Source organism: Mya arenaria, chromosome 13 (genome assembly GCF_026914265.1).
Source record: "Mya arenaria isolate MELC-2E11 chromosome 13, ASM2691426v1".
Lineage (NCBI taxonomy): Eukaryota > Metazoa > Mollusca > Bivalvia > Myida > Myidae > Mya > Mya arenaria.
The window spans coordinates 66,009,960-66,021,901 of record NC_069134.1 but is presented as its reverse complement, the minus strand read 5'-3'; the positions used below and the strand labels follow the sequence as shown (position 1 = coordinate 66,021,901).

General features: G+C 35.3%; 1 protein-coding gene across 2 annotated transcripts; it reads left to right on the top strand.

Annotated features, from left to right (window-relative positions):
* The first annotated feature begins 1,201 nt into the window (after positions 1-1,201).
* On the top strand, positions 1,202-5,932 carry LOC128214320 (uncharacterized). Of its 2 annotated transcripts, XM_052920731.1 has the most exons (3): positions 1,202-1,632; positions 1,981-2,106; positions 4,661-5,932. In XM_052920731.1, the coding sequence occupies exon 3, from the start codon at positions 4,666-4,668 to the stop codon at positions 5,899-5,901; it is 1,236 nt and encodes a 411-aa protein (XP_052776691.1). In that variant the 5' UTR covers positions 1,202-1,632; positions 1,981-2,106; positions 4,661-4,665; the 3' UTR covers positions 5,902-5,932. The 2 variants fall into 2 exon arrangements, with proteins under 2 accessions (XP_052776691.1, XP_052776690.1); XM_052920730.1 differs by lacking the exon at positions 1,981-2,106.
* The last annotated feature ends 6,010 nt before the right edge of the window (positions 5,933-11,942 follow it).

The following is an 11,942-nucleotide window of genomic DNA, read 5'->3' as shown; positions in this document are numbered from 1 at the left end:
ATTTAATTAAGCGTCTTTGTAAATATTGTAATGAGTGATGCGATTTCAATGACAAAGGAAATTTATTTGCATACGCTCTAAATATGTTGAACTATACATATGTACAAATATTTGTCGCAGTGTCTTTTCACTTTGTAAACAAATTTATTTATTTGTTTTAATCTTAAATTGACAAATGCACCAATGTTTTATTCAGATCTTATAAACAGTCAAACATCATGACTCATCTGGAGGATGCATTGAATGATACTGAATATATACGTAGCAAAACTTCTAACTAGATCCTTACATATTCGTTCTAGACAATTCAAATAAAGTTGATACATTCTATAGAGAAAAAATCGCAAACAAATAACGAAAAATGGAATATTTTGATGTACTTGTTAAATTTTGGTGTGAAATCGAAATTTATTTCCCCACGTGAGCATATAAAGCAACATTTTCACGAGTGGCACAGCTATGCTAATAATATGAAACATGTCACTTTTATTGGAGTTAATTTGAAAATCACGTGATATAAATAACGTCGTAACGTCAGTTGGATGACGTCATTTCAAATATTTTGAAAATGGAAACGTGCATGCTACGTTTCATTCGTTACGAAATCTATAGAACGAGTGAAAAATTACATTTAAAAATGTACTGTAAAATACAACACAACTCTTTATCTTAGCGCAAAGGCTTGAAGCTTTGACCTTTACTTAAAATTAAAAAGATATTCACCTGGAACTTATCAAGTATTATAAGTGTAGCAGGGCCCACAACTCTTGCTAAAACATGTTTTTAAGAATATATTGATAAGGATCTGTTTTGAATGTTCTAGAATGTTATAGTTATTACATGCATCGATGTTTTAATATACACACGATTTTTATAAAATTTGAGAGAATTTAAGTTCTTGAGGACTTGTGGTTCGTAAAATCTCGTTTAAATACACACGCTTGAGTAGTTCAGAATAAAAAAAGTAAACGTGCATCATTTGCATTTCTTAGAATACCAGACATGTAGATATGTGTCTATTGATGATAAAAAATCATCGCAGTAGGTATACATATGATACAAAGGATACAAAATTATGCTTGTGGTGGACGAGAACTCTCTGAAATATGAATTGGAAAATTATCTAGTTAGAAGTTTTGTTAAGTAGACTCAATTTGATATGACACTTGTGCTTAACAATGTAAACTTATCCAATATTTGAGTGTCATTTGTCTATCGAAGATGAATACGAAGTTATGTTTGTTTACGTATCGACGAGAACTCTCTCAAATATAAATTGGAAAATTATCTGGTTAGAAGTTTTGTTAAGTAGGCTCAATTTGTTATGACACTTGTGCTTAACAATGTAAGCGAACCCAATATTGTATTTTGATCTCCTTTCGATATTATTGGATTTGTAATTTGAATGTGAGCAGGCCGCATCGTTACGCTCTGTTCCTTGCCTGGATTGTTCATTCTCAGGAAAGCAACAGAGTTCCGGAATAACTAATACATATAGTTTGCTAACGATTGGTCTCCAATCCAGTCTAATTGAATATCAGGACACATGTACGTACAGTTAACCTGGGCGTCGACACAGAGGCAATCGTAGCTGCTGTTGTTTGAGAATCATAGAAACATTGAAACGATTCGGTGAGTCAATACTTTTGTTACAATTGATAATAATTACGTGTGTGTTGAAAAGTTCGAGTATTATCTGTATATAAAGCACCTGAAAAAACAACCTAATAGATGATAAGAGTAGACAGAGGACAGTTATCAAACCGTTGCCTGTGCATACTGCATGCGGGCGCTACGATAATGGAGCTGTTTTTGCTTCGTGGCTTGATAACAATGATGCAATGATATAAGAAAGCAAGATGTACAAGTCAGAATGCATATTGAACAAGACAGAATGCAAGATGTACAAGTCAGAATGCAAGCTGTTCAAGCCAGAAAGCAGTATGTAAGTGTTGCTTTAATGCCCTATGATAAATACAGGCGCAACGGGCATGGTGAATCGATCGCGAATGGTCTTAACAATAACTTGAAGAAACGGGCTCCTACGACAGTATCGCCTTTGGCTTTTCTGCATATTGATTGATTGATTGGTTGATGATTATTCAGGTAAAGCAAACCCAATATACAGTGTTGCAAGGCAAATAACAGTGTATTAGATGCTTACATTAAGCAGTTCTTAAAAAATACAACACACCAAATTCAAACAATTTATAAAATTTAAGAAAAACGCCACAATTATGGAGAGGGCAATCCGCCAGTTTATGCATGCTGCTTTATGATATGCTTTATCTTCGTTTAAAAGTGCATCCGTTTGATGTTAAGTGCCTACATGCGATTGCGCTGCGCATGTTTATAATTAACTTCCTATTAGTCTATGTGTACAACCTTGAATGTATTGCTAAGTGTTTACGTCTAAATGAAAAGCGCTATACGTGAATTGTTTAGTCTTAACTTACTTCTGTGTTTATCACAATACACAACTTTTACTACGACTACGACTATAACTACTAAGACTATGTCTACTACTGCCACTGCTACTACTGCTGCTGCTGCTACCTCAACTACTACTACTACTACTACTACTACTACTACTACTACTACTACTACTACTACTACTACTACTACTACTACTACTACTACTACTACTACTACTACTACTACTACTACTACTACTACTACTACTTCTTCTTGTACTACTACTACTGCTACTGCTACTGCTACTGCTACTGCTACTACTACTACTACTACTTCTACTACTACTACTACTACTACTACTACTACTTCTGCTGCTGCTGCTGCTGCTGCTGCTGCTGCTGCTGCTGCTGCTACTACTACTACTACTACTACTACTACTACTACTACTACTACTACTTCTGCTGCTGCTGCTGCTGCTGCTGCTGCTGCTACTACTACTACTACTACTACTACTACTACTACTACTTCTTCTACTACTACTACTACTACTACTACTACTACTACTACTACTACTACTACTACTACTTCTACTGCTGCTGCTGCTGCTGCTGCTACTGCTACTACTACTACTACTACTACTACTTTTACTACTACTTCTACTACTACTACTTCTGCTGCTGCTGCTGCTGCTGCTGCTGCTGCTGCTGCTGCTACTACTACTCTACTTCTACTACTACTACTACTACTACTACTACTACTACTACTACTACTACTACTACTACTACTACTACTACTACTACTACTTTCACCACCACCACAACCACCACCACGACCAAACCACCAACCCACCACCACTCTACCACCACCACCATTCTACCACCACCACCACCACCACCTTCACCACCACCACCTTCACCATCACCACCACTAAAACCACCACCACGTCTACCATCACCACCACCACCACCACTCTACCACCACCACCACCACCACCACCACCTAAACCATCACCACCACCACCACCACCACCACTACTACTACTACATCATCATCATCATCATCAAAGATTTTCGGCTGATGATTTTGACGAGATTGTCCACATCGGAAGGGATTTGTAGTCTGTAGTTTACGCTATATAGAAGCTGATATTTGAAAGCGGGGGAGCTGAATGCCTGACGATTAGGCCCCTGACCCATCTAACTCCTCGAAAGTTGTATTTGTTAACCTTTGGCGGCACTGCAAAGCATACACAAATGAATGCATAGTGATAATCACATGTTACCTCGCAACGACTGTGCATTATTCAGTTCGTCTTCATCTACACACTTAAAATTACATTACGCAAATCCTCTTCTTATGCTTCTAAGCTGACATATTGATCCTCGTAAATATGTGTGATAGTAAATACGATGGTTTATTCCTTTATTAAGAACAGCTTAAAAAAAACAATGATGCATAGCATCAAGTCGGCGCGAAAAAAAATCAGAAGAATAACGTGCATGAAGGTAACCAAAAAAAGGTTATTATTTCAATGATAACTTGTTGGGTATATATATGTCCGAAGGACATTATGTTTGATAATATTGGTACAATATTTTAAACCCGGAATTATAGATATTCTGGGTTTCCCAAGCTAATCCTCCGGTACAAACTAAATTATACCAACAATATACACACGTTACTTCGGAAGAAATAGAGTCAATGGTCTAATACATGATTTCAATAGCATGAAATTTACCTTTTATTTGTACCGGCATGTTATGTGAATTCCGGGCTTTTATATATTGTATTAGTTTCTGTGAACACATTTTACTCTATGAGTAAATAGCTGCTTAAAATACTATACATTAAAAGGGAATTATCTGGAATTCATTCTTTCGAATGACATTTTCAAAATAAACAATTAAGCTCAATGTTAATTTTTCAAAATTCGCAAACTTTTCAAAAAATGATAATCAGGGTTATTATAGTTTAAGGTTTCATTATCAATTAAAGTGTAAATTCTTATAAAACACATTGAACTTCACATTGTATCGTGCAATGTGAAAGATATCGTATGCATTGGTCTGCAATTTATGAAATGGTCCGTTAGTTGGAGCAATATCTTGAGTAATATCAAATATACTTATAATAAAGAAGGGTACATTTCAGATACGATGAAATCCCATTGTTTCGATCGGAAGTTTTAAGTGAGAAAAGTGTTTGGGGTTATAACGGCCATTCTGACTTTTAATGTACATTTCAGATAAGATGATATCACATTGTTTCGATCGGAAGTATAAAGTGAGAAAAGTGTTTGCGTCTATAACGGCCATTCTGATTTGCTGTTACGTGATTGTAAGCAACTGGCGATGGAAACTACGAGAAGAAACCGAGTATCCAATCGAAGAGTGGATGTACCACCCCCTTATTGCTTGTGACGGGAACTTGAGAGCATTTGGACATGAATTTGTCCGGATGGGTAATGTAAAGGTCCAGGGTATCAATTCAGCTAAGGATAAAAGTCATAAATTTACAAAATTTAGATTTGCCATACCCTGTAAGGACAAAATACCATACTATAGATTTAGATACATGGAAGAAGGCCCGTTACAGGAATGGATGTCAGAGTTGAGTACGTTTCCGACTGATCAGGTTTACTCTGTGTCAAGGACCAGACCAACATTTGTGATACAAAGGATAGAAGCTCACAACTTGTATCATACATTATGTGAGTGGTTTAATGTGTTTATGGTCTCAAAGTTTTTGGTCTTAGACCCTTCGTCAGTCGACATCTTGCTCCTAGATGATCGACCCCTGAGTCTTCTGGATAATACTTGGGATCAGTTATATGGAAGCATTTATAAGATTAGAGACATCTCCCAGGATGACGTCTTCAAAACTCTTGTTTGGAATATTATTGGATACAACAGCCCATTGAATTTTCACAATTTACGAAGAGTCCCACTTATAAACGAATTTCACAATTTTTTCTTGAAAGCTTATTCAATTGAAGAAAAGAGGAGTTTTGATTGTGGAAAATTAGATGTGACAATTATTTGGAGGAGGGACTATCTTACTCACCCAGAACGACAAGAGGAAACGCAAGGCTTAGTCCATAGAAAGTTTAAAAATGAAGATGAAATTTTATCTGTTGTAAAATCTGTATTTTCAAATGCTCACATTAAGACTTTGATTCTAGAAAATCTTACAATGAAAGAACAATTAGAAGTAATGTCAAAGACGGACGTTTTGATTGGCATGCATGGAGCGGGTATGGCTCATATAATGTTTTTACCTAAACATGCAGTTGTGCTAGAATTCTTTCCTACTTACTGGGGATTTTTAAGAAATTTTAAAGCAATTGCAGATTGGAGAAATATTAAGTATTTTGGATGGAAAAACAAAGATGAGGCAAACGAATATAAAGGATTTTACACAAGAATACCTAAGCAGATTGTACTAGAATATGCCACAAAAGCAAAATCACACCTTTGCCACGAGTAAAACAATTCAATTTAACTGTATAATTTTTATGATATATATATATATATATATATATATATATATATATATATATATATATATATATATATATATATATATATATACAAAAAAACGTTGTTCGTATCATTTATCTTTTTTTCTTCTTTTTTTTCTCTCTCTTATGTGTGTCGTATAGTGTAAAATACATGATTGTATGCATGATTGAAACAGCATAAACGTGAATGCTTATGTGTCCTCCATTTAAAGGCAAATTCTGATGGGGATAGAGCCATGATACACGTTTTTGACGTCTAGTTTATCTATTGCGTATTTACGTTTATTATTTACATAATCATCTTCTGTCGAAAATACTTAAATATTTACCTGACAAACAATTTTAATCAGACAAAAGTCACACGCTGCGTTTTCTGATTCCGTATAAAACCATGCCTACTTTTTAAATTATCGTACTTATTTGGCATCCACTCTGAATGTGTATGTGCATTACATTTAAAAACGTGAAGTACTGAATGGTGTGTTTGGCTGTCAGGCATGATGCTGAAACACCGTGTCCTTGTACCTGTCGTCATGCAAGAAACCTGTCCATCGTTTTTCTATCCTTTCTCAAATAGTAGACCCTTCCTTCACCAGTGAATAGGTAAACGTGGAAGCACCTGCCATTTCTGCCCTTTATTAAGTGATAATTCAATGTTGTTTTTGTTAAAAATATCATGTGTACTGTGTAAATAAACCCATATCTACGGTGGGGTGGCATAGATAGATAGATATATCTTTTATTTCCTCCAGATGTGAAGAGTATAACAAATGTACAAGAAAATGAACAAATTGAACGATGCATATAGAACAGATATAGATGAATACACTAATTTACACAACAATGGACCATCAGAAATATATTCATATTGTACAAATGCAAAGAAGGACATAATATAACCATATACGACTGTTTATATAACATACTTGCGCAGAATATATATGAAAATCACCCGTAAGTAAAGAGAAAGACTTTTTGTATCAAAAGAAAACAAAAAAGGATTTTATAACTATAGAGTGCAAGTCTTAGAAAGGAAAGACAACTCTAGATTTGCAATTTGCGTCATATTAATGTAACAACAACTTAAGTTATTGAATAATTATTTATAGTAGATTGCAAAATTAGAAAGCTATACGAAAGAGAAATTCTAGGTTTCAATTTGCATCCACGAATGCTTATATATAATATCACTTTAAGGGAAAACTATATCAAGATCTTAATTTATGTCTCCGGACTGCTCATCTATTGGAAATATATGACCAATTATAATAAATAAATCATACGAATATATATATATATCTATAAACAAACATGGCAAAAGATCACTATTACAGAAAAACCATTATTATATGCGCAAATATGCTGCTATTGGCATTTTAGACACTCTAATGCTAACATATTTTACATACTGCACGAGCCAGAAAGAGACAACTAGACGGAGTCGTGCATAGTCCACCAGTAACAACACGAATTATCATAATGCATTGTTCAAGGGGTGTACATTTCAGAAATGTCATGTATTCAATGATTCCAATTTTTTTCATACAAATACTGCATATATTTTGAAGATCGCTAAATTGTGGACAATAGCACAGGCGATGAACAACAAAATTGTCGTTAATGCAGTGACACTTTGAGCACTGATGCTGAAAAGTTCGCGATGATAATTTCCCCCACTACATATAGTACTCTTTTAGATAATTCAGCACTATTTTTGTCGTTTACTCTCGCAATTTTCCATAGCAATGAAGGTTGTTGTTCATTCATCACGTATGTGAGTAACTGTTGTAACGGCGGTATGCGAGCGTCTCGTCGTACGTTCACGTTTCTCAAACAAAGTCACACACGAATGCAATATTCTTTTCCAGACGTGCTTAGTAGGAAATGTTCCTTGTCTGATATATATGTCCAGATATTCAAGCAATCTATATTTTTGTAAGAGTCTGTATGACTCGGGGATATAACCCTTTGACTGGTGTTCATAGTTCATATATCTTATAAACCTATTATTAAACACTGTCTTTGGTAAATAATTGTTCGGAATTGTAATGTAATTCGTTCTACAATCGTACCTCAAACTTGAGTGCTTGTAAGTAATCGTCTGTAATCGTCTATAATCGTGCCAAGCTCTTTCCGTAATCGTGGTAATCGGAACTAGACTGTGGTTAATACATATAGGACGTATAGTAGTACAAGCGTACATAATCTGTCGTACCTACACCCATCTGCCGTCGTAAGACAATCGTCACTTTATATTAAGAAGGTGCAATAGGGGCCCATAGTTCTGCGACTTCCAACGAATAACCAATTTTAATTACTGTGTAGGCTACGATTCATTCCGTTTGATTGTAGCCGAATCAAACGGAATGAATCGTAGCCAATACCGTAATCAGTGTATGTATACCACGTGATAACTTACGTCATATATGCTACATCAGAAGTCAACATTTTGTTTAAAATGAAGACTTAATCAAAGATAACTTTTCTTTTACAAAACCATTTTAAATGAAACAAAGGGCAGTCTACGGCGCTTAAAGAGCCCCGCCTTCGATTTATTACCGGAGTTTGATAAGGCGATTAGTTTCATCAAACACTTCGACAAACCATTTTCCAAAATATTGTTTTGTCAGTGCTCCGTCAGACGGCCGTATTGTGAAAAAGTTTGTCGAAGTGATTTAAGAAACTGAACTCTCAATCAAACTCTGGTAAAAGACCGAAGGCGGGGCTCCGTAAGCGGCGTAGACTGCGCTATGTTTCATTAAAAATGGTGGAAAAATAGGAAAGTTCTCTTTGTTCAAAGTCTTCATTCGAAGCAAAATATTTTCTTCCGACGTAGCATTTATGACGCAATTAATCACGTGGTATACACACACTGGTAATAGATAGACACAGATTCAATACGATTTATACCTCTACGATTAGTCGAGGCGGGTGAAATAGGGATTTAAAATCACGAAAGTGACTCTCATGCTTAAAGATTTTTTATGTAACACCTCCTCTTTCATTCTAAAAACCCCGATTCATTTCAGAATAACCCATGAAGAATATTTATACTGATTTATACAAATATTCAAACCATTTGCTTAATTCTATAGTTGACATAACTGTATCGATCATCTATTACAAGAACAAAAACATCTCCCTTCCTCGGTCGATTTTGAAACAAAACGCCCGAGAAATTAAACACCTTAAAGGCATCGATCTGCCGACATCCGAGAGAGCACACCTTACAGATCTAGACTATTTATATGGCAGCTCCTGAATTATTAATATTGATTGGTGATGGACGACGATATCTTATTACCCATAGTTTAGATTTATTCGAATCTATTTTAGCTCTATCGTGAAGACAGCTGTCTTTTTTAAGAAGTCAAGGGAACTTTCCACGGGTGTAGCGCGAACCCTCGCCCTCTTTGTTAGGGAGCAATAACCTTAACTCTACACCACGCGCACAGTGCGCTTACTTGCTACTGAACGCATATAACGGCCGTCAACAACAGTGCAAAAAAATGGTTTTAAGGCCCAAAATATAAAATGTCTTAACATTTTATTTCAATCACTACTATATCTGTATGTATAATTCACATAAACGCTTAAGCAGCAATAGTAGTACTTATACCTTTATTTACAAGTTCTTCTTGAAAGGGTTTTTGTAATAAGGCAAATTAATTTTCACATAGCTTTAAGAAAACCATCTCATTGACGGCAGGTACGTTCTTTGTCTGTTTGTTGTTGTTGCTGCTGTTGTTACATAGTAAACATAGACGCCTTTAAATTGCTCTCCTATACCAAGCGTATCTTCATGTTATTTCTCTTTACAAAAAGTATTATACAAAAAACTATCTGCATCACGTCGACTAGAATATTATTTCATTTCAGTTCAGTAATATTTTTTCCAAGTGAAATGTTCTTTCAACTTATATATATCTAAGACGTATGTACGTTTTAAAATAGTGAAGTTAGGCCCATCTCTCCCATATTCGTATGGTTAATATTTGCTTAATGCTTTCTCTGCATACACTAGTATATATGTATTCTGCATTGACCTGATTTATCGAAACTTCTTAAGCTATACAGACTTTTAGTAGCTTGTTTTGTTTAGCAAAATTTCTAAATTTTAACCTGCTTTGATCAACAACATTTCGTTTTTCGTGATTATCGGACAAATAACTTACGTTTCCTGCATATTAGGACTTAGACCTTGCATTTATTTGAAAAAAAGAGTTGAAAATCAGTATGTTTTGTATAAAAGACGTGAGAAACGTGTTTGTTTGTTGTTGTTTTTTACATTTTTTTACTCGGTTTACCGAGTTTCCACAAAACACCCTACCATCGGGTCGGAATGAACCTATCTTATACTCTCGGCCATGGAAGATACTTATAATCTGTGGTTGGAGAACGCTATATCTCGTATTTCGCAAATATGACGATACAAAAACTATAGCACTAGGGCGATAATGTTTCATCAATTTCAGCAAATAAAAGAACAGAAAAAGTGTTGTTATTCTATGAAAGTTCAAAACATTATTTATTTGTGATACATCTTATCCAAAATAATTAAAAAGACCCGTGATAGCGTGAGAGAAATCAATTTTGACATCACAACCAAATTTCCCAGTTTCTCACGTCTTTTATACAAAACATACTGATTTTCAACTGGATCACTGCGCGCGTATCCATGACAACCACGTGCAATCGCATATCCACACGCAATTATTTTCACTAAGCACAAAAGAGTTCCAGCAAAAAATACATTATTTCTTGAAAGATGCGTGAAAACTGTTTTCTGGTGACATTTGAAGCGAGAAATAATAAACTAGCGTTCTAAATATTGCCGCAAGACAAGGTTTCCATGATGCGCTACAGACGACAGTCTTCAACAAGGGAGGTAATTACAATGTGGTGACCACTAAAAGAAGTTCCATACGGGCATTTTATCTTCGCCCTTGGGCAAGATAAGAATTTCTAGCATGGTTAAATTAATGGATCTACTTATCTGAGGTGGGAGAAAAGTAGATCCAAATATCTGGCCATGCTGGAATTCCTTTTCTTGCCGACTGCAAAGATGAAAGACCCTCGTATGTTAAAATCTAAAATACATTTAAACTATATTTTGTTCCACTGAGGGGTAAGAAAAAACATATACTATAGCCGCTCGTTTAAAGTAGGTTCCCTCGCGCAGTGTGTTGTGCGAAATCTCGGGAAACCTCGTCAGTGCATAATGGCGTGATATACACACCCCAATTAAAAAATAAGGACATGGCATCTCTAGAACAATTCAAGACACAATCACAAGAAAACACCATGTTGACCATTGACCCGACTGTCAAAATTGAGTTCAAATACATAACCCTTCCGCCAGGGAGTCAATCGGCTACAAACAACTAATTTTCAGACTTCCACAAGCTATGATTTTTCCAATATTTACATTGAAAACTATGAATTTCTGCATTTGAATGTCAAATTCAGTCAAGTTCTCTACAAAAAGAACATTTTTTGCTTCTTTTTCATTCAATTTTAATAAAATATTGATACTTGAACACAAGCACTCTTTTTTTCTGTATTCACATCCGGATCTTGGTCAACGGGGGGCAGATAACTGTGGTCTTGAGCCTAATACCCTACACTCTCAGCCATGCATGATACTTAAAAACATAGAGCTACAAGGAGCTCTTTGCGTTTCGTTCTGACGCATTTGCGTCGCGGCATCGCAGACTTTAAAATGAAAATTCCAAACATTTACGACATTTTTATCCATCGTAGTTTGAGTTAAAGGAAATAATTAAATATTGTTTCGAAATACCTGTTTCAGTTTTACGAATGTTGTTACAGTCATAATCTAATATACTGATTTTGCCTTTCACAGGAAAGAGTGTCCAAAAATATATTTTCCCATATTTAAAAACAAAGAAACGAAATAGGGGCTTTGGCTTAATTGTTTTATTTTGCATATCTGAAAAATAAATAGCTACTGTCGATCTTTTGAACAAACAAACTTGTGTGTGGC

What these genes read in the sequence shown, in the direction of transcription:
- LOC128214320 (XM_052920730.1), top strand. Translation starts at nt 4,666, where the DNA reads ATGATATCACATTGTTTCGATCGGAAGTATAAAGTGAGAAAAGTGTTT.